Genomic DNA, 27,933 nt, shown 5'->3' with positions numbered 1-27,933 from the left:
TCTCTTGCCTCAGCAGCTGAGCTTGTAAATTCAGGATACCAAATTGCTGCACAAGCACCTGTGCATACACATCATTCTTTCAGTGTATGTGCACATTTTTAGTCTTGCATTTTCAAATGTTTATACTTTATTTTTAAAAGAATCAGCTAGTGCCCTACTCATAAAGGTTAACTTGCATACCATAATTTTAAACTGTGAAATTCAGCCATTTTTATTATGAGGAAGAGGTACACTGAGTACTGGTTGGCAAAGTGAAAATGTTTTTTGGTTTGTTTGTTTTTCCCAACTACACACTGCACAAGCTTTTTACTCCCCATTCTCAGGACAGGGAACAGGAGCTGTAACTTAAAATAGAACAAAAAACAGTCAACTTCAAGCAGTTCTCCCAACACTTCTGCACATGATTAACTTTACAAATAGGAGCAGACCCTCTGAAATGAATGGGAATACTGTCACACAATGTTAAAGCATGTGCTCGAGTGTTGCAGTATATTGGGAAATTCCAATCCAAGTCTTGTGTAAAGTTGTAATATGTTAAAACAAGGTGTAGAACAGCAACTGTTTTACAGTCCTAAAGATAATGTTATTAATTTTTGAGCAATTGGGCTTGGGCCATTTTTAGTACTTAGGACAAAGATCTAACTTTTGTTCTCCTTTTAAAAAAAAATCTTAGATATTGGGAATATTAACACCAGGCTCCACTGTTTTTTGCTCTTTAATATAGCTAGGGCCCTGAAGATGTGTATCAGTGCCTTGCACCTCAACTGAAATGGCAGGAGGCATTGGATATTTTAAGACATCCGTTATGTAAAATGCTTATTACTGACTTTACAAACGTCAGTGATAAGCATTTAAAAAAGTTCCCCTCTCATTTCCTTTCCTTTCACACATTTGGCTCCTTTTGATGAAATTTCACACAAAACCTAAATTTCTACTTTAAAAATGAAGGGAAAAAAATAAAACTTACTTTCAGTTCTTTATATACACCTCTACCCTGAGGTAACGCGACCCGATATAACACAAATTTGGATATAACGTGGTAAAGCAGCGCTCCGGGGGGGGCAGAGCTGCACATTCTGGCAGATCAAAGAAAGTTCGATACAACGTGGTTTCACTTATAAGGTGGTAAGATTTTTTGGCTCCCGATGACAGCGTTATATCGGGGTAGAGGTGTATAAACCAGTAAAAAAGTGTACTAAACACGACTTTTGGTGGTCATTCCCTATACTAGTCACAATCAGCAAGCTGTTATGTGTCTTACATACTAACAGCCAAATCTTGTTTCATTTAAATACTTTTAAACAATATATGAAATTTGAGTTTTAAGCCTTCTGAAGAAAAAGTTGCTTAATTCGCTCACATGTACCCCACTGTAAGTGTGTTAGATTGGATATTTGCATCAGCAAGGCTCTTCTATCATATTAATAGTATTCCTTTTGATGAAAAAAAGAGCAAACTAATACAAACCCTTTAAAATAAGTTTAATTGCCTTACCTAATAATTATAAACTTTATCTTATGCAACAAGGTGGAAAATTCTAAAAGTGATCGAACATGCCTAATTAAAATTCTATTGTTGTATATACAGGAATATTTTCTTTTATTTTAGATGTCAATTCCAATTATCTTTTAGAGCTCTAGAACAGTTTCTTGAAGGCATGTTGAACTTTGATGACACATTTCACATTTATGGATATGATCTATTGTATAACATAAAGAACTCAAGACCACAATAAACCGAGTACAAAAACCCCCCAACTATTAGATAGGCACTTTGAAGTCAGCTACTCTCTCCATATAGCTCACAATTAATGCTGCTTGTGTCATAGTCATAGTTCATCAAAGGGTACTAAACAATAGAGCTAATATCCCTTTGATGCACAAGCACAAATATTAGGTTCCAAACATATATAAAAAATATATGGAGATATACCTAGCTCATAGAACTGGAAGGGACCTTGAAAGGTCATTGAGTCCAGTCCCCTGCCTTCACTAGCAGGACCAAGTACTGTCCCTGAGGGTGTGGGTTTGTTTGTTTTTTTGTGCACCCTAGATCCATAAATGGCCCCCTCAAGGATTGAGCTCACAACCCTGGGTTTAGCAGGCCAATGCTCAAACCACTGAGCTACCCCTCCCCCCTGTGCGGTGTTTGCAAAACATGTAAGAAAGCTGAATTTTGAAAATCTTTTGGAGGAAAACTGAAAAATAAAAGCAGCCAAAAACTGAAGCATTTACAAGCATCTGAATAAGGCCCTTTCGGATTTATTTTGAATATGTATATTAAACCCCTTCATTCTCAGGTAAAAGGTTAAGAGGCTGAGAGCTATATCGTCTGCTTGGGTGAGGATACTGGAAGTTGGCAGTGTCAGCATCGCAAGAGTGCTCTATCAGAGGAGGAGGTGGTAGGAGCTGGGCATAACTGGACCATCTCGATCCAGCCCGTGGGGAATCCAGAGGGGGAAAGAAATACCTGAAACAATTAAGACAGGAACAAAACACCAAAACAAAAAACAAAAAAGAAACAGAAGAAAAAGAGAAAAGTAGTAAATACAAGGAGAAACAAAGGGGAGAAAAGACATGCTGGGAAAAAAAAAAGCTTTAGTATATCCATGCCAAAACCAATGAAACATAACAGCAGAAATCAAGGCACTCATTCAAAACAAGATTGATTGATCAAGTCTGGAAACTGTTCTTTAAAAGAAAAAAAAAGTATTCTCTTTTCCACTGAAAGCCTCATAAAAAAGAATATTGTAAATACATTCCTAATATGCATTTTACAAAGAAAAAAGTTACTTTGTAAATTAAAAGGATTTTCTAACACAGCTATCAATATCTTTGATGGACACAGTTCTCCTAGAATTCATGCAGCTTATTAACAGACTTTAATAATACTTCATTTGCAACACCAGGCAGACATTAAATATTATGCAAGTACACATGCTGCATTTGCATCCAACTCAGATCAATTTTACTGCAAGTTTCTAGAACAGATGTAAAAACATGAGATTGTTTTTACAATACTTAGATATCACAATATACATTTACAAGGAAGGACTACTCTTTTCAATTAAATACAATCTTTGTATGTATTTACATATTTCTGCAGAAACCTCAGAACAAGCTAGATTTCTAATCAACACAATGCTTAGAGAATGCCATTTCATGTCATTCTTTTGCCAGCTTCTATTATGACTTACCCGTAACATTTATGCACTTTAATATAACTACTAAAATATTTGAAGACATTATCTGTCTTGTTTTTTTGCTCTGAGAATATTTACAGAATGCGTGGCCAAGTAATTAATAAAAACCTGGGACAATCCACATTTAAAGATGCATGTTAATTTGAATTTAGATGTTTCCTAGATTACTGTAAATTTCAAAATGTTGTGCTCAGAGGGAATCATAATTACTCTCTGGAATCACACCACAGGAACATACAAACACGTATCAGAAAAAAGTATTTTTAGTGAGCCTGAAGAAAGTATGACAGCACTTACAAAACATTTCTTTGAAGTAGTTCGAATTTATAAATGAAGCAATGCCACAGTAAATTAAGCTATTATCTGTACAGTTATCAAATCACACTGTTCTCTTATTCCTTTAAGACTAACAGTTTCAGTATATTACAAAGTAATTACAAAGCTGTAATGTTTAGGAATCAATTATATATTTGAACACTACAAAATGTAAAACAAATCAACACTCAAAACAATTTTAATGAAAATTAACTGACTTTAATGGTCATTAAGCAGTCTTTTCCCTCCTCACACCCCAGCTAAGGACAACAAATCCTCTTAACCCATATACTAGTCCGTTATTTTCATGAGCTTTCGGGGGGGGGGGGGGGAACAGACCTATTTGTGGTGGAAATCTGTCTCAATAAGAACCCTCTCCAATTATCTTTCTTTCAGAAGTTCCAACAGTGTCAAACTGCAATGGCTAGTACAAAAAGGTATACAGTGTATTTTTAGAAAGGCCTTTTGAATTGCGTTTAGTAGTTATCAGGCTGCTGGTGTCTTGGGAGAGGTCAAACGGCGTTGGGGAGGGGAAAAAAGTTCTCTTTCCATTCCTGTGTGCATGCAACAAGCAGCAAAACAGCAAAGTTACTCCAGTTAGGTTGATATCAGCTCTGTTTTCTGTTAAAAAGGACATAATACAAATGGAGAAGGGAAAATGCATCACAAATCTAGGCACATGTGGTTATCAGCACAATAACAACACAGCACTACTGAGTGTGGGTTTTCTAGTAATTTATTTTCATGTTTCAAATCATTCCAAAACTATTTTTATCACTAACCCACAGTTCGGAAAGCATAAGTGGTATGATGTACTTATTCTGATAAATTTGATTTTCCAAAGATTGAAATCTTATTATAGTTTAACTGCCCCTTAGCTGTTTAAACGTACAATGCATTGAAAGTCAAGGCCTAGAGACAGTCTAAAAGCAATCTAATGGTGGTCCAATCCAATTTGGTCAATAGTTAATAAATGCTTTGTTTTTATTAAACTTAAAAGTCACTAAAGCACATTATAGATATGATTTTTACACTAACTTTCAACCCAATGTAGTCACAAAGCAAAATAGGTAGGTAAATACTTTCTCACACAGTAAGGCTCTATCATAACGGACAGGACCCAGTATAGTCAGAGATTCCATGGCCGTAGACGTCACAGTGGAATTCACCCCTGCTGCAGAATTGTGAACAAGAATCTTACATTTCTCTTTTTTAAAAAGTTATGTTTCTAGTCCTTAGAACTGTGGAGATAACCTTGGAAACCAATGAAGTGGTGGCTGCCCGAGTCTGCCAAGAGCCTGAAACAATAGCTCTAAGAGGTGTAAACTGTCCCATCCATCACAGTCAGGGCCCTGTGGAGTCTACAATTCCACAGCTGTAGAACACAGCACTTTTGCAAGATGATATGGAGTTCAACATTTTTGCTGCAACCAGCTGACTTTTGTCTTCCTGTCCTCCTGGAATTTGGTCTGCAGCTGCCTCTTGGCTCTCTAGCTTTCCCCACAAAGGAGAGTTAAATTAGATTATAGTGCATGATCCCTGCACTGTTCCATTGAGGGCCAGAGCTGGAGTTCAGCTTACAGCCAAGAGAAGGAGGAGCCAGAAGCATAGGCTGGCCAGCTGGGCTGCCAGGATAGCAGAGTAGCAGCCGACACTTGGGAAATCAGGGAGATAACCCGCTGAAGCCGGCTACAAGCTTCCCCCTTCCCTAGCACACACAAGGGAAGGAGCTTCTGAGCTGGGCCTCCTGGACAACATCACGGGAGCCAAGGCTTGGGTTGTGGAGCCAGGCCACCTGGAGAGCATAGGAAAGATACCCATCCTCAAAAATAATCGCCATAAAAATAATCACTGAATTTTATGTGAATGAATATTTTGAATTATGAACCACAGTTGCATTTGCCTAAGAATGGAAATGAAGGATATTTCACAGTGATAGTATAAAATGTTTGCTGCAGAATTTGGAAAATTCTGCTGTGGAATCTGGTCCCATTGTGCTGCAGAGTACACAGAGCCCTGAAAAAGGGTACCTGCTATATGCTGGAATCTATGATTGCCTTACAAATGCAAAATTAAAGAATTTAGTAAGCACTTTTTTAAATGTTAGTATAACAGGAAAAACCACTAGTACAATAATAAAAAACATAAGCATTATTACCAGACCTAATAACCATAAAAGAGACATCAGAATTGAGTGAAACTAAGAGTGAAGTAGGTACACAAAAGATAAGACTCTAGAATTTTTTAATACACTATATGTATAAATTAGCCTACCTGCCAGCAGCTGATCCATTTAATGAATTCTGTAGGCTTGTATTGGCTGAACCTAGAGAAGCATTAAACATTCCCTGCTGAGAACTACCATTGACTGGACTCCCATTACCTTTCAGTATACCAGTGCACTTCCAGTTGTCCATGTAATTAGCTGCAAAATCAACAAAAAAAAATTAGTTTTTATTTCCATCCCTAATCTCCAAGAACATTTGATAAGGTTACAACATTTTGGACAGATTCTCAGCTGGTGTAAGTTGGTGAAGTACCACTGAAGTCAGAGGAGCTATATCAATTTAAGACAGCTGAGGATCTAGCTCTTTAACTGTTTGACATTCTCTTCCCACACTTTTTTTTTCCAATTTCCTCTTAATTAAGCTTGAAAACTTCACTGTTCAGTAAATCAGTAAAATACAAGCGGTAAAGTTCAACCTTCCTGTAAGTAATGACATACAAAAATGTTAGTACCGATAAAATTACAAAGTATTAGTTGGACACGTTAAAGATTAAGTATCTGTATCGTTCCCTGAGCAGGATCTGGGGAATATAGATTTTTCACTCTTCTTCCATCAGGAGAAGACAGCTACAGAAATTGTAACTTGGATATTTTAGAGTTTTGTATACATCTCACATTTATTCCTGACTGCAGCAGACATGTTCATGAGATAAAAGGTCACATTAACGTCTACTACTTTAGTTAAAACAAACTGAACAATTCAGAAAACAAGTTCTGTTGGCTATTACCGTATTATAAATCAAACAAAGCATGTGCCCTCTGAGGTCCAGCAAATAAAAGATTTTCTTTTCTTTTCCAAATGCATGCAGCAATAGAAAGTCTTACAGTTCACAAACCAATTCAAAGAAATTTGCATTCCAGAAACAATTAAGTTTTCCCATAAGTACAGGTCAATCTTTAATCTTTCAGCATTGGACAAAGCAATATAAAATACCTTAACGTGTGCCCTACAGAACTCTTACCTTTCCATAGTCTAACACAGCCATCATCACCAGATGATGCAAGCACTGTGCCTGTAATGTTCCAGCTCACTCGCCAGACCTGGGAATTGTGATTATCAAACTGAGCTACTATCTGAATTTCAAATTTTGTTAGTCCTCCAGAAGAAGTCAATTCTTTCCTGTTAAGAAAAAAAAAAGCGGGTAAAAATTCTACGTTACATGCATCCATATTTTAAGACAATAAACGTTACTAATTCTGACCAAAGAAAATACTAATTGTCTTGAATGTGCAACAACAAAAGGGACCTATGTTTTCCAAGAAGGTTTGTGATGATATTTTCCTCGAACAAGTAATAGTAAATGATGTTGAAAGAAAATTTTGTTTTGCTAGTTCACTGTTTGCCTTTAATAGACTGCTAAGAGCAACTCTTTCTGGATAGGCTTAAGTATTAAGTACTGATAATGATGTGTTTTATCTCCTGAGCATATTAGCATAAGACTACACAACTATATGCTTTCATGTTAAGAAATCTGGTTCAAAAGCTCACCTTACAGGTTTCAGTGTGAAAATTCGTACATCTTTGGTAGCTACAGCTAAAATATGGAAGGATCTTCCCAGGTTCGGAGCAAATGCAATATCATGTACAGGATCAGTGACTGTCATAAGAGTTTCTGCTTTTGCATACTTCCTGAGGAGCAACAGACAGGTTATTCATTTGATGAGTGCTGACAATATAGCCACTGATGCAAACATGGAGTAGACAGAGGAAATTACTGTACAGAGAAGGGTCCAGCAATCAAATATAAATTAAAAAAGAATCATTAACATTATAGTTACAAATTAATATATTTTAATTTGTGTAATCTGTGTTCAACGACTGGCTTCTGTATGCCTCATTTGCTATATAATGAGCATCTTTTGTACTAGGGCCAAATTCTGCTTTATCAGAGTAAATTATATTAGATTTCCTCTACTGTCACTGCATACAGAATCTGGCCCAGAATGAAGTATGAATTCTCAGGATTCTCTTGCCTCATGCACTATTCAACAGGCACACTGAATGAGGCAGGATTCTAATTTGTGATCTCGTAATTAAATAGTTTATCGTAAAATTAAGGTTTCACATGCACATCTGTGCATTTTCTTACTGGAGTGACTAATTTAACAAATCTAATGCTTTCTTAATGGATTTCAAAGAATGCTGATGATTCACAGGATTTTCTACCATCAACAGTATCAACCTTGGCCCCAATCCTGCTAAGAGTTATGTATCTGCTTAACTTTAAGCACCTTAAGTAAATCTTTGAAGGACTGGGGCCTCAGAGCTCTGAGTGAAAATCCCAGTGACACTCATGGGGTTTTTGTGTTCGGAATGGCAGCACTAGCCATGGTCCACGACCATGATGTGCAACATCAGCCAACGTTCTGAGATTCTTCTCCTTCTACCCCTTCCATGATAGAGGAATATATGCAGCAACTACAATGAAGCAGTATTTCAAACATCATTTCAAACTTCTCACAATTTACATGTTTTATTACTCAAAAGTATATTTTGTACTTCTATCCATACACAATAGTGAGAATTATTTAATCCCTATGTTGTTATAAACCAGCAAATAGCCATTCTAAACCCATTATAAAGATTATACAATACAACCTCAGAGTTACGAACACCTTGGAAATGGAGGCTGTTCATAACTGTGTTGTAACTCTGAACAAAGCGTTCTGGTCATTCTTTCAAAAGTTTACAACTGAACATAAGTTAATACAGCTTTGAAACTCTACTATGCAGAAGAAAAATGCTTTCCATTTTATTATTAGTTTACATTTAACAGTACTGTATTTGCCTTTTTTTTTGGTTTCTACTACTGCCTGATTGTGTACTTCTGGTTCCAAACGACACGTGTGGTTTACTGGTCAGTTCGTAACTCTGGTGTTCGTAACTCTGAAATTCTACTGTACTGGTTAATTCCTTAGTTTACCTGGTGTTTTCATTGTATTCATAAATCTGAACCTTAGCCAGTATATTTGGACTGTTGTCATCACTTCCTACAGCTATCATCGGAGAATGAGCTCGAGAGCTACAAGTGAAAAATAAGTGCCATTACATTTACAAATTACTATCATGCGTAACACAAGTTAAAGTATTTTAAGTATTACGGATTAAAAACATTTAAAATGTTAATCAGATTTCAAAGTCAAGCACTCAAAAGTTAATAAATGGCAGTTTTTCAGCTGGCTGCGCAACCATAATTCTGGTCTCTAGAATTACCATCCTCCTCAGCGAATGAGACTAGGGCCCTGTGGAAAAAGCAGCATGTAATTGAAGACTATCATTTAATTCAGCAGTGGGCAAACTTTTTGGCCTGAGGGCCACATCGGGGTTGCAAAACTGTATGGAGGACCGAGTAGGGAAGACTGTGCCCTGCTAAACACCCTGGCCCTCAACCCCTCCCACTTCCCGTCCCCCTCAGAACCCCTGACCCATCCAACCTCCCCTCCTCCTTGTCCCCTGACAGCCCCCTCCTGGGACCCCCCAACCCTAACTGCTCCCCCAGGACCCCACCCCCTATCCAACCCCCCGCTTCTTGTCCCCTGACTGCCCCAACCCCTATCCACACACACACCCCCGACAGGCCCCCTGTGACTCCCACGCTTATCCAACCCCCACATCCTCCCGTTCCCCATCCCCTGACCGCCCCCTCCTGAACCTCCGCCCCATCCAACTCCCCCGCTCCCTGTCCCTAACTGCTCCCCAGGACACCCTGCCCCTTATCCAATCCCCTGGCCCCCTTACCATGCCGCTCAGAGAAGCATGTCTGGCAGCCGCACCGCTCGGCCGGAGCCAGACATGCTGCTGCGCTGCCCTGCAGGAGCTTGCAGTGCCGCCACCCAGAGTGCTGCCCGCTCGGCACTGTGGGAGGGGCCGGGGGCTAGCCTCCCCGGCCGGGAGCTCAAGGGCTAGGTAGGCCAGATGTTTGCCCACCTCTGATTTAATGCATAGACACATGGAAATAGAATTGGGGTTGTAATCATAAATTGGGCATTTCCTAACTTGCAAGTGTTTGTCTTTGCAACCTAAATAACATTTTTAACTACTAATTTGATGTGTAATTTCTTAGGGTTTTGAATTTGTTTTTAAGTAAAGTAAAAGGTAAAGTAAACTGTGTGTAAACTTTAACAACTTCCACCTCACATAATGAATCAAGAGTGTCTGAACCTGAACCTTCAGTACTGAAGCACAAATTACTACTATGTGAGCTACACAGCTGAACATATTAGCTGGCTCCAGAAGAAGGCTATTTTCCCAAAAGAAGGGTGGGTTACCAAGTCTAGAGGTGAAAAATCCAAGGAAGTCTAGCCCTGTCTGGCTCCTCCTACCCCAATCCCTGGTGTTGGGGGAACTCTTGTCCCAAGTGTTTCCCCACCAGAGAGGAGATTTGTGTCATGCACTGGGTCTAGGGGTAGCCTTGTAGGGACCATCCTGTCTCTCATTCCATCCATCCCCAAGAGATGGAGGAGCGCTTGTCCCATGGGGCCATGCAGGGTTTACAGAGTGAGCCCAGACCACCTCTCTTTTAAGTCCCCTCTTCTTCCCCAAAGGCCACTTTGACAGGTCACTGGGTATTCCCTGTTCAGCATATGTTACTGCTTTAGCAGTGGCATCAGCCTGGCCTCATAATGTTCAGTGACTCAGGCAGTCTAATAACATTTTCCTGAATACAAGTGACAGAAAGGAAATGGCAATATTTAACACCATCTCTCAGGTAAATCTGAATGCTGTTTCATAAAACAAAAGGCCTGCTGAAAACAACAGAGGAGAGCTTCTCAAAGAAAGGTCTCAAGAATCCTTTATAACAAAGTTAGGCAAGCTTAATGTAGATATCACTACTCCCCCACCCCCACAATTATCATTCATTCTCAAACTCTCACTTATGATTTGATCCAACCAAACGAGGTCAAAGTCTTTAGTAAAGTTTTCTTCTAGATCTAACAAAATCTTTTGGATTTTTACTGCATTAATAAGTTTTAGACAAACTAATCCTTGGACTTTTCTTCTATTCATTCTTTAAACCTGTCTAAGTGATGCTTTATAACTTACCTTGATGGATTCCAAGAAATGCAACTGCAGCTTAGCTTACATGAGATTTCATGCTGCAGTGACCACTGACTGAGATTCATAACATCTGGAGCTTCATATATCCTCACTACTCCATCTGCCGAACAGGTTGCTAACATAAGACCCATATGCTTGGGAGCAAACTTCACATCTGTAACAGATGTCCTACTGTCTACCAGAGTGGTCCTTTTTACCTGAAAGTAAATGCAGTAATCATTGAAGAAAAAAATGCTTCTGAGCTTCCATCAATTATTTAGTCACCAGTTTATGATGCAGTTATGTGGCCATATAAATTGTCATGTACTAGTGCTCCAGGGTCTAGAGTTTCATCTTAAAAATACATAAGGGCTTGCCTACAGACACTTTCAGCACCAGTGTAACTATACTGGTTAAGAACCACATACAGTTAAATTAGTCCAATCTATTGTGGGCACAGTTATATCCATATAAGAGGGTTAATATTGATATAGCTTGATTAGGTAAGTTTACCAAAACTAGTTTCTAACCAAATAGTTAAATCAGCGCACAAACGATGTATGTAGGCCAGCAAATAACATCAAGCTCTAAGTTTGGAAACAATCTTGAAAATCTGGAACAAACGCGCACTGACAAGTATATCTGCCTGAATTTTGAGCAATCTTGAAACTATATGTCTGGAAGATGTGAAATGCTCTGTTCACATAAATGGAGTGTTGACTGTGAGGCCTAATGATGATGCTTTCCAATATCAATATTGTTAACTATTTCACTGTTGATCATTTTAGAAGAAACATCAAGATAATATACTACTTTGTTTTTGGAGATAGTTTCAGGTAGCTACAGTGCGCCAGATAATTTGTTACGGTTCATTGGGATGAGAAATTTCAATCCCTTCCCCCCTAGAGTAATCACCCCTCTAGCCAAAAAAAGTGAGAGAGCGCACGTCCGTGCACCCAGAGATACATTTGTGCATGCACGCAGAGATACATTTCCTCACCTGTATCAAAGCCTGTTTCCTGTGCCCTAAAAGACCACCAAAATCAGCTTCCACACCTGTTTTTGGGTGCCAAAAGCCATAAGTATCCCCTGCGCAGCAGTCAAACCTTTAACTTTTCACCCACCCATCATATTTAGTGTAATTATACATTTTCAATACCAAAATCTTTGCACGTTAAAATTTGGTAGCAGACTAAAATGAGCTGAATATCAAAATAAAGGATACCATACTTATTGTTACATGGTGCACTGAGTGTGGGGGTAGGTGGCAGCAGTCCTACATAATTGTGGGATTCCTGCTGCATAGGAAGGGTCTAATGTGCAACACAGAACATTAGAATTTTGAGGTAAACATTTTTTCCTCAGTGGATATTTTTTGAACAGAGAGGGGATACCAAAGTAAAATGCATAATATAAAAATGTTGCAAATGTAGAGGTGCACTCATGACTATGATGAAGTTGAGAAAAGGAAACAGTTTGGCTTGATGTTAGGAAACACTTCTTAATAGTAACATCTCTTTGTCAGGTTGCATGCTGAAAACCATGCCAGTCATTTAAAACGAGCCTAGACAAAGCACAATCCTAAATTAACAAGGGCAATTGTCAAATAAATGACTATTATTTTATATTAACAGAAAAGCTTCATGGAAAAGGACGCCCTCTCTAGCTCTATTTGAGAATAGAAAATGGGTTGAAGAAAAGAGAACTCACACCAAGTTACCATAACTTGCAGTTTGGAACAATTTCTAATTTAGCCAAGTTCACTCCTCTACAGGATGAATAAAAATCAATGATTTAAAAAAAAAAATCAGATTTTTATTTAAATAGTTTTTTTCCTCAAAAAGCATTTTATCAAAAAAATCCCATATAAAGATAGTTTTAATTAAGATACATTATAGCTCAAAGATATCTCATCATGGACTAGGGATTATAAATTCTAATTCTATAGTATGAGACAATATATTCATGTAATGTTAAAGAAAAGTTTTGTAAATAAGTTCCAATAGTTCATGGATTAGGGACCCAATCTTATGGGGTTCCAGGGGCTTCTGTATAGATTATTTAGGTTAATGTTTCTATCTACCCAATGGGGCTCAGTCTAGAAAATATATCCGAGATGCTTAGTTTTGCAGTTCTCAAACTGGATTTGTCTCTCCAGAGATAACATGCTTGTTAACAGCAAAAATGTAAGTAAGTAAATAAATAAAGGTGAGAAATAACAGACCTCAACCCTATTGCCCCTCTGCAAATTTGTGTACACAGAATCAGTCCTCTCTCTAAAAGTGCAAAGTTTCAAAACATTCAATGAATAGAAGATCGTTGGGGACGGAATAAATCTGGACAAGGAGAAGAATTCTGGAGATAAATGTGAGAAGGGAGGGACAGGCAGTAGAAACAAAAGTGAAACTGTTTGAGTAGCATATTCCAGAAGTCTTGAGGTCTTTCTGAGTGTAGCCTTCATTGATTTGAGATCTACCATACCATTCTCTCACTAGAAGGGAAAACCTATAATGGCAGCAGGCCATAAAAGAGACCCAGTTTGGGTCTCATCTCTTTGTGAGTTGTGAAGAATATGCATTAAGGTTATAACAACCAACAAGAATGCACTTTTATGCAGAAATCGATGATTAAATCGAGTCTTCCTGAATAGTGATTTTTTAAATCAAATCCACCCTGGTCCTCTATTTAATTCTGGAGTTTTAGCAGCTGAAATCTGTGGTCCTTAATACTGATCAATAGATGAGGCATAAAATATAGCAGAATTAAAGTGTGTGTCAAAACTAACAATATTTCAAATCTCACCCAGTGACTCTGCCCTCGAAGTTTATCATTCGACTCTCCCACTATTTCTTCCCACACTACAGCAGTTCTGTCAAAAGAACAGGAAGCCAGGACCTGTCCAAACTCAGGATGAGCCCATGTCACACGCCATACGGACCCACTGTGTGTCTGGGAAATAAAAAAAGACATTGCAGTCTGCAGAATGCGTATTTCACTTGGAATCATGGGAAATTTCAAGTTAATATCTTATTTTTAAGTAGTATCAAGTTTTCTAGAGGTAAGGAATTACAGCTGTTAAAGCAAAAATTAACAAATATAAAAGGCTTTTAAAGTACTACTTTGAAATGAATCCTCACTTATGAGGCTCCAAATTCTACATCAGCTATATTACTTATTGAAAACCATGTTCAAAATTCCATAATCACTGGAAAGATCAACTAGAAGTTAACCAATATAGTATATGGGTTTATTTCTCAAGTTTAGACATTTCTACAACCCGAAATTTGGAGAAGTGGTTAAGAAGCTAAAAAATGGGTCTTGACATAGAAATTAAAGCTATATTTTAAACTGCCATATGTTGCTGCCATCATCTCTGGCTTCATGGGCACTTCTCCAAAGTCCATATGGAACACAGTTGATTTTCCTTCCTGCCTGCTGCTCGTTTTCAAGTCTCTGTCTGTCTACTTCTTTTCCTAGAGGAAAAGGACTCCAAAAGCGTCACCTGGATTTCCAACTTTAGAATTACAAGATTTCGATACACTAAGTCCTGTTATACAAACTGCAGAACAACTCAAAAATTGACCACCTCAGTTCTCTTGTGTATGCAGATTGGCCTCATTCAGAAGCTCTTCTCAGAAAAAATTATGGAAAAGTCATGTTCTAATACTAGACCCCTTCAAATCCATGGATATCTGCTTTACATCTGCAGATACCAAGGGACGATTTTTGCAGATCAGACACGGATACAAATTTTTGTATCTCCACAGGGCTCTCTACCTATAACAGTTGATTAAAATAACTTTTTGCCACTTTCATTTCATTTTCATGTCCCATAATGAGACGAGAACAGGGGTGGGCAAACTTTTTGGCCTGAGGGTCACATTTCAGTGGAGAAATTGCATACAGGGCTGGGGTAAGAAGTTGAAATGTGGGAGGGAGTGCAGGTTGCAGGAGGGGGCTCAGGGCAGGGGGTTGGGATGCAGAAGAGGTGCAGGGTGCAGCGGGAGGGTGGGGGCTCAGGGCAGCAGGCTGGGGTGCAGGAGGGGGTTGTTGTGCAGGAGGGGTTCGGGGTGTGCCTCTGGCCCGGCGCTGCTTACCTTGAGCGGCTCCGGGATGGCAGCGGCGCACAGTGGGGCTAAGTCAGGCTCCCTGCCTGCCATGGCCCTGCGCTGCTCCCAGAAGCAGCCAGCACCACGTCCCTGCGGAGGGGGACAGAGGGCACTGCGTGCTGCACTCACTCGCCTGCGGGTATTTCCCCCAAAGCTCCCATTGGCCCCGGTTCCCCGTTCCCAACCAATGGGACCTGCGGGGGGCAGAGCCCTCTGCCCCCCCAGGGGCCGCAGAGACATGGTGCCGGATGCAACAGGGCTGGCAATCCTGCGGGCTGGATCCAAGACCCTGATGGGCCCGCAGGTTGTAGTTTGCCCACCCGGACTAGAAAATAATCCCAGTGATGCACTGCAAAGTCTGAGCAACAATAACCAAAATGCTCTATTGTATTTTGTCTGTTCTGGCTACTGAAGTTACTGTACATTTACTAAACTTATCTGTAAATGTAATGAAGTCTATAGTAAAAAACCTCACTATAGCCTCTACTCTTTAAACTTTGAGAAGTGGGGTGAGACTGATGGACTTTTTAAAATGAGAATAATTGGAGTTGCAGATTAGCAAAATGATAATCCAGGAGTTTCTACTGTACACAACTATATGAGCCAGCAAATACTTCAGTAAAATGATTTACTCACAAAATACTGGGGAGTCCTTGGCATAACCATTCATAGTTATACTGAAATAATAATGCTTACCTTCCAGCTGGCAGTACAATGCCAATCCCCATTTTCACTTTTGTCCCAAACCTATTAAGAAACCAAAATGCAATCATATACTTTGTTGATCTAAGCCTTTTCTTCCTGCAAGAAATGGAAGGTAAGCAAAGCTTACAACACAGTCCCTGCACACAGAGGCACAATCCACATAACCTTTTCCCCTTGAAAACCCCTACATACCCTTCCATCTACAGAGGCAGTTACAGGACTAGGTTGTAAAGTTGTAAACTCAGCAGTCCCAATAAAGTGGCTGAAAGTTGTAGCGTAATATTGTTTATGTAAATAATTTTTCAACTCTTATGTAGTGATGTTTTTAAAGAAATATTATTTCAGTATATATACACCTAACCCAACAATTTTTAATAAAATACTTTTAAGATTAAAATTTTGATGCAACTGATGACCCCTCCCTCTTTGTGGGCTACTGTGGTCCAGTACACAGGACATGAGGCTGAAGGTTGAATTTCTTATTCCCCACTCCTCTAACTTCAGTATGATCTTGGACATATCACAACCTCTCTCTGCCTTTAGATAATTCTTACCCTTTACTGTGTTTTCAAATAAGCCATGGAGGTAGTTACTGGTTAGTGCAGATAAATGAATACACTGGATCTGGACTCTATTCCCAACTCTCCCTCTCATTCACTGTGTAATCTTAAATAAATCATGTTGCCTCCAGGCCCCACTTTATGGCCCTCTGATACAACCCTGGTTGTAACCAGTTTAGGGAACAACCAGAGTTACAAACAATTTCCTAGATTTGTACCCTATTTGTAAAGCAGGCAGGACTAAAAAATTACCAATACATAACTTACAGGAACACTGTGATACATAATGACTGTAAATCTTTTCACTGTTCTCTGATAAAAAGTTATTATAAATGCAAAGTAATATTATAGTGTTCACGCAATGAACTCTAGAGCTAAACCTTCTATTCAAAAGTATATTTTCCCCCTTTTAACAATCACCCATAACTTTCTAAAGCACATTTTCTTCAGGTAGAAGTTAAACTTGTTCTCAGATCAAAGGTTGTTTGTTTTTTTAAGTCTGAGGTAAATTGGTCAAGTTATTTTTGAATTACAGGAAAGCAGCAAAAACATATGACTTCAAGACTTTGACCAGCATTCCATTAACTTTACATAATTTAAAAGCAACTCATACTATACATTTCCCATTTGCCATGATTTTAATCCTCACTGAGGGAGGAAAGAGGAAATTAAATATGAAAGAGTTGATAATTTTTAAAGGTGTGGGAATTATAAAAGTACCTGTCTGGGAATACATGATAGAACATTTAACTCATTATTGTATATTACCTCTGCTTAATTTTAAATTACATACTGCTATTAAATCTTCCAAACAATATAGAAAAGTTAAGTTTACTGTCACATCAATCCTCCACAGGAACCTGTTAACATTTTATTTTCTTTAAAAAGAATAAAGTTCAATGCAATATGTTAATGTTAGCTATATAAAAGAAAGACTGAAAAACCATATATTTGCAAATTGGGAAATGCCAACAGTTGACAGTTCCAAAAAGCAATATGAACACAACCACATGCAAAATATTTTCTATTCTTGTTTTCTCTGCAAAGTGTAAAATGTAGTCTTTTTATATTTTATGGTATGTATACAAATATGTATCATTTATAATATATTAAGGCAAGGTAGAAAACCAACAAATAGAATACAGCATCATAGTGCACTGGGGTTAAACCTGGGCAGGAGAACACTGAGTATTTTGCATTTCTTGACTTGTCTGTTTGATTTCTCAGTTTTAATGTGTTATTATAATGAATAAGTAAACGTAGGAATTAACAACACTCGGACCCTCCTCACTGTGGCTTCCTCCTCACTGCCCTGGTAATAACCCAGTACGGTGCTCGGACACTACGTTTCTTTAGCCCGCAGACTCTCACACCTGCTCCCTTGGAGGCTTTGATCAGTACTCCGGGCTCGCTAGTTAGTTAGTTGGTGCCCGACACACGTGGCAGGGGTTAAAGGCTGCCGGCTGCCGCCCCCACCGTGGTTCTGAGGGACCTGCCAGGCCATGAACAAAACACCAACGCCGGGCACTTCCCCGCGGAGGCCGCCGCGGGTCTCGGCGAGCTGCAGGCCCGGCCCAGGGCGGCAGAGACGAGGGGAGGGAGCTCTCACGGCACGGCTGGGCCTGGGGCCGGGCTCACGGGGCAGCCTGGGCGTCACCCCAGCCGCCCCGGGCAAAGCGGGCCCAGCCCATGTCTTGCCTCCCCCACAGAAGGGCAGAACTGTTGTAGCGCCCCCGGGCCCCGCTTCCCGCCCTCCCCGGCACTGAGCGGCTGGGGCGCCCTGGCGCCCGGCCGGAACCCAGCGGCGGGGGCCCCGCACCTTGACGCTCTGGTCGCTGGAGCAGGTCGCCATGCGCCGCCCGTGGAAGTCGAAGGAGACATCGTGGATGAGGTCGCGGTGATCGGCCGCGATGCTGCGCGCCACGAACATCCCCCAGCCTGGGCCCCCGCCGCCGCCGGCTCCGCTTCCCTGCGAGCGCGCCGCTAACGGCTTCCCCCCGCGCGGGGCAACCGCGCCTCGCTCTCACCCCCGGGACAGCGCGAGGGTGGCTCGCGCGTGCATCTGCTCGGAGCGCGTGCGCACTAGAGAGCGTCCCTCGCGCTCCATCAGAGGGCGAGCCGAGGCGTCACGCGCGGCGCAGGGAAGGCCGTTTCCTAGCACTCGGGAATCTGCGCGAGCGCAGCGTGGCGCCGCCTCCTATTGCGGTTGCGCGGGTCTTCTCTAGCGTGAGCCTTTCCCGTATAAAAAGAGGGCGGAGGCCTTGTGGCACCTTAGAGACTAACACATTTATTTGACTATAATAAGCTTTTGGTGAGCTAGAACCAGGAGTGCAAGTAGGGTGGTGGGCTCCAGTATGCAGTACCAGCGAGAGATTTTTAGCGGGTATGGGGTACTTGAAGTGGGGGAGGGTAGAGCTGTGCTCTGTTCCTTACAGGAGAAGAACTAGGCTAGGGAGGGCATTCATTCTTTATATGGGTTTAACAGCACACTACAAACTTGTTAGCATATGTAATGTGCTGTTAAGTTGGTCAGAAGTCCTCGAGGGGACAGTGGGATGGAAGGTGTTTTTTTAATTCCAAAACCCAGCTACGTTACTCATGAAAGTGAAAAATCCACACCTGGAGTGACGTAGTAAAACTGACCTAACCCCTGGTATAGCCACTGGTAGGTTGATAGAAAAATTCTTACATCAAGCTAGCTACCAGCTCTTGGGAAGGTGGATTAACTGCAGCAACAGGAGAACCCCTCTTGTTGCTGTAGTGAGTGTCTACACTGAAGAGCTACAGCAGTGCAGTTGAGGTGCTGTAGCTGAGCCACAGTAGCACTTTAAGGGCTTGGCTACACTTACAAATTTGCAGCGCTGCAGCAGGGTGTGAAAACACACCCTCTCCAGTGCTGCAAATTGCGGCGCTACAAAGCGCCAGTGTGGTCAAAGCGCTCCCAGCGCTGTCCGTTATTCCCCACAGGGAGGTGGAGTGCGGACAGCGCTGGGAGAGCTTTCTCCCAGCACTGGTGCTTTGGCTACACTTAGCGCTTCAAAGCGCTGCCGCGGCTGCGCTGCCGTGGCAGCGCTTTGAAGTGTAAGTGTAGCCAAAGCCTAAGTGTCGACATATTTTCAGACACTTTAAACTACAAATCTGAATGCAGAGGAAGAGGTTGGGCAGAAAAAGATTTGCAAATAAGTCTCATAGAAATTAGGTCAATTAATCTGTGTCTGCTTACTCCAAAGGGGAATTTGGCACAAAGGCTGTGGGAATTAATTGCAGCAAGTTTGTGGAGGGTTTTGAAAAACAATAAGATAATTTTGAACTGGATCCCAAAATGATTGAGGAGCTAATGAGAGATACATTGCAAGAATCACTCAGACTTATTTGCAGGGGTATAACCATCACATGCCACTGAAGGCTCTTTACTTACTTCCAAGCATTTTTTAAAACTCTGGAGGTTAATTTATAGTAGATTAAGTAAAAGGAATAAAATACATGAAAGCAAGTAAAGTTGGTCACACTTGTTGTTTCCAATGCTGTAATTAAAAATTGTATTCATATTATTTGTTGGGATAGTATAATAAAACCACAGACATTTGAAACACAAAGTGATTTTACTTTATATTACAGAAAAAAGTGATATAATACCCATGCCCTCATCTAGGACCATCCAGTCATTGCTAATCAGAAATAAAATAGTGTATCCTCCCTTAAAATATGTTTTTGGACATTTATATAATAAAATTTCAATTATGTATTGGTTCTTTCAAACATTTGTTGGTTAGTCATTTTTTGTGAGTAATAATGTTAATGCTGCTTATAAGTTCTCTAATTCACGGTAGTGTTTCTGGATGGGGTTTTTTTTGTTTGCTTTTTGATGAAAGATGACTTCTTTGTACCGTACTCTGTTGATTATAAAGAATAGTGCTTCATTTTTTTCCAGAATTGTTTCCAGTCATACAGAGTGAGTCATCTCTCAAACAATCCATTCTTTTGCAGCTTGTATGATTCAGTGATTTAATCAAGGTTTAAAAATCTCAAAGAACTAGTGAATATATAATTTCTGTCTGATTTAAAATATAATGAACTTTTTAAGTCCAGAATATCAATATAATATATTTATTAAGACCTATGGCCAGATTCTCAGCCCATGGAGTCTGTGGAGATAAAGTTTACATCAGCTGAGGATCTGGCCCTGAAATCCAAAAATAGAAAAATCCTAGTTAATGAATTGTTAAACAGAAATGGACTCATAACTAATCTACGTGTATCTCTAGCTGCAGTTAAAAATGGCACTCCACTGGTACACTAGTTAATTCAGATGGCATTTGTGATACACAGACTAGGAACAATGGGTTTTGATGCTGGGAACCCGCCTCAGCACTGAATGATCATACTGCCTAAGCAGTACTAAACTGGTCAGTTTAAAATTTATGATAAAATAATCATAATAAAGTGAAACCTTATACCATGCTCACTTCTCTTCTAGTCCTAGTGTTTTATTATAGGACATGAATGTAAAATGAGAGAGATCAAAAACTGGTTAAACGATAGGAAACAAAGAATAGGAATAAATGGTCAGTTTGCACAGTGGAGAAAGGCAAATAGCAGGCTCCCCCAACGATCTATACTGGGACCAGTGCTATTCAACATATTCATAAATTATCTGGAAAAGGGGATAAACAGTGAAGTAACAAAGTCTGCAGATGATATCAATTGATCAAAATAGTTAAGTCCAAAACTGACTGAGAAGAGTTACAAAAGGATCTCACATAACTGGGCAACAAAACAGCAAATGAAATTCAGTGTTGATAAGCACAAAGTAATGTATGCTAGAAAACATAATCCTAACTCAGTGATTCCCAAACTGGGGCTCGTGAACCCCTGGGGGTTCATGAAATGTTACAGGAGGTTCTCCGGAAAAAATTCCCTAATGGTGGACAGAGCTGTCCCTAGGGATCCCAGGCAACATGGGGCCAGCAGCCTGGAGCCCCTAAACTTCCAAGAGCTAAGCAGATCAAAGCAAGCATATCTATCACACTGAGGAGATTTAAACTTTAAGACTCCTTATAAGAAACGGAAAGGGAGGTGAATATTTTTTGCTGTTTTTTAAATTAAATAGGCAGCTAGTATTGTTTTTTAAATTATTATGAAGAACAACTTTTTTTGTAACATGCTGTTTGCCTGGACTGCTCAAGACCTGAATGCTTGTGTGGGAGGAACTCTTTTGAGTGAGATCTTGGAAAAGTGTTGCTGTTTTCATAATGTAATAATACTGTAATGATAAATAATTAATAATAAATAGTGTGTAATAAGCATGTCATAAAAACAAATTTTATATTTCCAAGATCACTGCTTTTATAATTTATACTCTGGTACAAGAGAAAATCCCTGGAAATATTCATTTTTAAGAGGGGGTTTGCGAGACTTGACATTCTAGTGAAAGGGGTTCACAGGCTGTTAAAGTTTGGGAAGCACTGTCCTAACTATACTTACATATTACAAAATGATGGAGTCTAAATTAGCTGTTACCACTCATGAAAGAGATCTTAGAGAAATATTCATGATGACTCTAAAAGCATCTGCTCAATGTGCAGAGGCTGTCTAAAAAGCTAACAGAATGTTAGGAACCATTAGTTAAGGGATAGATAATAAGACAGAAAATATCATAATGCTACTATATAAATCCATGATATGCCGACACCTTTAATGCTGTGTTCAGTTCTGGTCACCCCATCTCCAAAAAAGATATATTAGAATTGGAAAAAGTACAAAGAAGGGAAACAAAAATGATTAGGGGTATGGAACAACTACCGTATGAGAAAATTAAAAACACTGGGGCTGTTCATCTTAGAAAAGAGATGATGTGATAGAGATCTATAAAATCATGAATGGTGTGGAGAAAGTGAATAGGGAAGTGTTATTTACCTTTTCACATAACACAAAAACCACTGGTCAGTCACCTAATGAAATTAATATGCAACAGGCTTAAAATACAAATAAGGAAGTACTTCTTCACAGAATGCACAATCAACCTGTGGAACTCATTACCAGGGATGTTGTGAAGGCCAAAAGTATAACTGGATTCAGAGAAAAAACAGATAAGTTCATGGAGTTCTTAGCCAAGATGGTCAGGATTGCAACCCCATGCTCTCCATGTCCCTAAACCTCTGACTGCCAAAAGATGGGACTGGGTGATAGGGGATGAATCACTTGATAATCTGTTATCAGCTGTTATCAGAAGACAAGGTATTGAGCTAGATCAGGGGTGGGCAAACTTTTTGGGCTGAGGGCCATATCTGGGTGGAGAAATTGTATGCAGGGCCAGGGCAGGGGGTTGGGGTGTGGGAGGAAGTGTGGTGTGCAGGAAGGGGCTCAGGGCAAGGGATTGGGGAAGAAGAGGGGTGTGAGTTGTATGAGGGGGCTCAGGGAAGGGGTTTGGGGTGCAGGAGGGGTGCGGACTGTGGGAGGGGGCTCAGGGAAGGGGGTTGGGGTGCAGGGTGTACGAGGGGACTCAGGGTAGGGAGTTGGGGGGTGGGGTGCAGGAGGGGTTCGGGCTCTGGCCCAGCGCCGCTTACCTAAAGCGGCTCTGGAGTGGCATTAGCACGCACCAGGGAAGGCTCCCTGCATGCCTGCCCTGTCCCCGGCCCTGCACTGCTCCAGGAAGCGCTGTGGCCCCTGGGGGATGGGGAGCCGGAGGGCTCCGAGTGCGCTGGCCTTGCTGCACCTCCATGTACCTCCACTGAAGCTACCATTGGCCGCAGTTCCCCATTCCCTTATGGGAGTTGCAGGGGGTAGCGCCTGGAGGCAAGGGCAACACATGGAGCCCTCAGCCCCCCTGCCCGGGGGCCACAGGCACATTGTGCCAGCCAAGGGCGCCTCTAGGTATTTTGCCGCCCCAGGCATCTTCGGCGGCTTGCCTGTGGGAGGTCCCCGGTCCCGCGGATTCGGCGGCATGCCTGCGGGAGGTCCGCCAAAGCTGCGGGACCAGTGGACCCTCCGCAGGCAAGCCGCCGAAGGCAACCTGCCTGCCGCCCTCGCGGCGACCGGCAGAGTGCCTCCCGTGGCTTGCCGTCCCAGGCACGCGCTTGGCGTGCTGGTGCCTGGAGCCGCCCCTGGTGCCAGCTGCTTCTGAGAGCGGTGCAGGGCCCACGGCACCACAGGGGACAATCCCGTGGGCCGGATCCAAAACCCTGAGGGGCCAGATCTGGCCCGCGGGCCATAGTTTGCCCACCCCTGGGCTAGATGAACCATTGGTCTGAACTAGTATGGCTGTTCTTATGTACTATACATATGTGTGATATCTCCTTTGATCTTACTGACAGGTTTTCCACATGTGTGCATTGTGGGAGTGTTAGTATTCCAGTATCACCAACCTCAAAAGTTAACAACTCATAAGGTCAGATCCCCCAAAATAGTGAGATTTAAAAAAAAAACCCTCATGATTTTGGGGGAAAATTATACTCTGTGTTTTTACTGTTGAGTTCTCCCTGCCCAACCCCTGCATGTGTGTGAAACAATTACTGTTGCAAACTTGCTCAAACTCAGGAAGTAATTTTGGCCCCTGCTGCAGGAGCTTTTATTAGATGCCTGATTGTGTGGAGCTTCCAGCTTCTCTCCAAACACCATCATTAATTCTTTGTCCCACCCCCAACATCTGCCTGCCTCCCAGACCACTAATTTAATTCTGCACCCACACCAGTTCTGCTCCTCAGCCTCCACATCAGTACTGCACCCCCTAAACCCACATAAATTCTGCCCTCACATCAGTTCCTCTTCGTTAGTCTCCACATCAATTCTGACCCCCTCTCTACTCAGACTCTGCTCCTTCTGCAGCTCCTGAAGTTCTTCATCTCTCTTTCCTCAGGCATGGGAGTACAGCGGGGTCCCCTTCTTCTCCTTCCCAGGCCTGGAGGGAATGGTTCATGTAGTAAGATGAGGCCCTGAAACATTATCTCTTGTGTCAGAGGCCCAGTCTGAAGCCTGAAACCTGAACCAAAGTACTTCCAGGTATTGCTAAGCAAAAGCTGGGCTGTGAGCCAGAGGCAGGGCCCACTCACAGAAGCTGGTGAGAAGAGGGTTGTTAGAAGCAGGTGCATTCACATATAAGTGCTAATAAGAGGAACTTGTGCCAAGATAACATCAGGACACTCCACAGACATAACAAGGAACAGGCAGGTGCAACTTAAAGACAAGGTCAAAAGGACAGCATGATGGATAGCTCTGTTTGTTTGAAACAACACTATTAAAGGGGGAGACAGCACCCTAATGAGCCACGGGGCTGTATCTCAATAAATCAATAGGGATGAGTAATCTGTCCTGTAACTGTATAAAAGTAGGTCCCAGAGTGCGCATCTTTGTCCAGCCTAGGGGGCAGTGGAGTGTCCTGCCACTGATTGAGCTGTGTCCATTGCCAGGGGGCACATATTCGTAGTATGTCCTGTAGAGTCTATAGGAAACTATTACTGTGCTTCGTTTGACAATAAACCTGGCTCAGGTTCCTTCGTACCTTATTAGAGTCTGTGTTTTTTGGGGGGTTCTCTCAGGGTTTGCTGTGTCAGTTATCTGCGCAGAGCCAGGGCAGCACACAGAGGGAACACACACGCAGCCGACTTATCATCATTGAACAAGAGCAGAGCACCACACCGGTAGCTACTGACAACAGTTCACAGCTGCAGGGATTTGCTGCCAAAGTTCTAAAGAAAGTTAGATCACTGAACTGGTGAAGTACTGATCTAAGCACCTGGAACCAGAGTTTGCTGGAGTGCACTACACCAACTTTTGACAGCAGAAGCCTCTACTGCAGGGGCAAAGATAATATTTTCTTCATTGGTGTTTATTTAGCTAGTTAATTCAAAGCTGAGAAAATGACTGGGAGTTGGGAAAGCAGGAGAGCTTGTTTTCCTCTTCCAATCTAGGAATAAAACTTGGTGAGAGAGTATGAGCTCTGTTTGTTCTAAAATCTTGAAAGACATGGTGACTAGACACAATCTGTTAAATTCACTAACTACACATAACATTTCCTTTGTTTAATAGATCAATTTGTTTAAAATGCAAAACATGTCTTATTAAACGTACTCTTTTTTCTTAGGTATCCAGTACATTTAAGGTCATTTTATTTAACTAGTAAAAACAATTTTAAAATGCTGTTTAAGTGCATTTTTAATTGAATTCAAATTTTCCTCCAAATGCAGCTTGACACAAATCACAAGTAAAAATTTAATCATATAACAAATAGACATATAATTCACTATTTTCTAACATAACACAAAAATGTAAAAATTAAGAATCTGAACAGGTATCTGTTGAGGTATAGAATTGCCTAAATATGTATAGATAGAGCGTATCCTCCAGGTGAGCAATAAGAAGTACCAAAATTAGTGTAAAGGCTATATTTAGTTGCAAATCAACATTGTAATGGTTAGCAATAATGATAATCAACCTTTTTAAAAAGGAAAATAACTAAAAAATACAAATGCAAAACAAAAATAAAATTGATTGTTTAAATCAAGGTTTCCTGCTTGCTGATTTCAGCCATGATTAAAATCTGTGATTTAAATTATTTTGATTTAGATCTATCTAACCTAGCTTGATTCCTCAATGTCAATACTGAAGTGATGTGTATTTGTGAATACAATTGTCTCAGGGAGAAATTTCTTCTTCATCTAGTCCCAATTCCAATACTCACTTCACAGAAAAGTACCACAAAAAAGACCACTTCCAAATATCAGAGGGGTAGCCATGTTAGTCTGGATCTGTAAAAGCAGCAAAGAGTCCTGTGGCACCTATAGACATGCATCCGACAAAGTGGGTATTCACCCATGAAAGCTCATGCTCCAATACATCTGTTAGTCTATAGGTGCCCCAGGACTCTTTGCTGCTTTTACACTTCCAAATAGTTATGATGGATGAGCATTCAGGTAGTGCTGACTTGAGTCCTGGATTTATTTGTTTTTATGGCTTCTCACATGGGAAGCGAGTCCAATCCTGGATTTGCATATGCAGTTGCATGTCTTGCAAGTGTTGTCATTGGGAGGAGGGTTTGAAGACTTATGACGTGCTCTCTTCTTCTGCAAAGACCTCACACGCCACTCTTCAAAAGTGAACAGGGCCTCATGGAACAGACCTTTCTATCTGGGTCTGTCCAATGCAACAGTTCCCAGGTTGTAATGTCTATTTTTCATACTTTGAGGTTGGCCTTCAAGGTGTCTTTATATCTGAGGATGGGTTGAACCCTCCCATATTCAGCTGGTTGTACAGCACTGCTTTCAGTATACAGGAAACCTCCCTGCAGCCCACATGTCTGACCCATCAAAGTTGACCCCTGATTAGCATGCTTTCAATGCCAGGGATTTGGCACCTCTCAAGGATTTCAGTGTTGGGGATCCTGTCCTGCTACTTGATATTGCAGATGGATCATAGGCAGCGAAGGTGGAATTTCTCCAATGATTTGATGTGGTATTGGTAGAGCGTCCATGTCTCGCAGCAGTATTGGAGTGAGGTGAGTACAACAGTGCAATAGATGTTTATTTTGGTTTTGAGGCAGACTTCATGCTCCCTTCAAAGCCTGTGGGTGAGCCTGTCAAATGCCAAGCTGGCCTTTGCCAGGAGCTGTGTGATATCATCCAACATGGCATTGCTGGAAAGTATGCTACTCAGGTACCCGAATTTCCTAACTGAGTTGAGGGATGTGTTGTCAATTGTGATGATGGGATCATGGTACTTGTGATACTGGTGGTCTGGCACTAGCTGGTACATGACCTCTGTCTTTTTCAGACTGATTATGAAACCAGAGCATTTTGAGGCATAAGCAAAGCAATCCACAATAAGCTGAATGTCCTTGAGTGTCTGTGTGTAATGAAGGCACAGTCATCAGCAAACGAGCTTTTCAAATAGCTGTTCAAGTACCTCGGAGTGGGCCCTGAGTTGCTGTAGATTAAATAGACCCACCATCCATCTGAACTGGATGTTTACGCCTCTGGAATGTGAACAAGAGCGTGAAAAGACAACAGAAAAGAGTCCCATTATGCATCCTTGTTTGGTGCCATTGGTGACAGGGAAGGCTTCTGATGAGTCACCACGCTCCATCACCGTAGGCATCATGCCATTGTGAAATGAGCAGAGGACAGCAATCATCTCCTCTGGGCAACCAACTTTACTGATGCTAATTCCAGCAAATGATCAAAAAATGTAAATCTGGAGGGACATATACATAATCAATTCCATAACAGTACTATGGTTAATTGTTATACCAACATCATTGCACAAACATTCTTTAAAGATACACCATTCTCCTCTTTACTCTTACAGCAATAATCACCAGGTATTACTCCTGCCCTGAGACAGTACTGCACAGTATACAGAACAATCCCCAGGGGATCCAAAGCACCACAAAATTCCAAGCTGCTGTGTGTTTTGAAGGACTAATCTCTATCAGAGCCTGAGGTTGGAGTTGGGATGATCTCCGGTAAGCTTTTTAGCATGAATGTAGGATCTCTGATTGTTTAAATATATTTTCTCTATAATGGTTTCCCCGTAAAAATAAATGTGCTTGTTCATAAGGAGCTGTGTGATAATTTAAAATCCTGGCAATTATGCTGTTCAAAGTCTCTGGAGAGAAAGCAAAGTGCAGATGCTGGCCATTTAGGCTGTCTGGCTTGCTGGGGATATTACAGCGTACAGGGAATTGTACAGCATAGAAAATCCCGGACACGAGGGAGAGAGGTGTA

General features: G+C 41.2%; 1 protein-coding gene across 1 annotated transcript in view; it reads right to left on the bottom strand.

Moving 5' to 3' along the window:
- LOC123363189 (centrosomal protein of 192 kDa-like) overlaps window positions 1–18,411 on the bottom strand; it is a 220,227-nt gene extending 201,816 nt beyond the window's left edge. Inside the window, exons 1-9 of the mRNA XM_045004073.1 lie at window positions 18,036–18,411; window positions 15,648–15,698; window positions 13,645–13,791; window positions 10,849–11,060; window positions 8,729–8,827; window positions 7,294–7,434; window positions 6,767–6,924; window positions 5,792–5,942; window positions 2,282–2,469 (exon numbers count right to left, since the gene is read on the bottom strand). Coding sequence (XP_044860008.1) covers window positions 2,282–2,469; window positions 5,792–5,942; window positions 6,767–6,924; window positions 7,294–7,434; window positions 8,729–8,827; window positions 10,849–11,060; window positions 13,645–13,791; window positions 15,648–15,698; window positions 18,036–18,146 — 1,258 coding nt within the window. The 5' untranslated portion in view covers window positions 18,147–18,411. The remainder of the gene's footprint in view (window positions 1–2,281; window positions 2,470–5,791; window positions 5,943–6,766; window positions 6,925–7,293; window positions 7,435–8,728; window positions 8,828–10,848; window positions 11,061–13,644; window positions 13,792–15,647; window positions 15,699–18,035) is intronic.
- Between the last annotated feature and the right edge of the window lie 9,522 nt (window positions 18,412–27,933).

The sequence above is a fragment of the Mauremys mutica genome, chromosome 2, assembly GCF_020497125.1.
Source record: "Mauremys mutica isolate MM-2020 ecotype Southern chromosome 2, ASM2049712v1, whole genome shotgun sequence".
Classification (NCBI taxonomy): domain Eukaryota; kingdom Metazoa; phylum Chordata; order Testudines; family Geoemydidae; genus Mauremys; species Mauremys mutica.
Note: the sequence above shows the minus strand (reverse complement) of the source record. Positions and strands in the feature narration are given on the sequence as shown.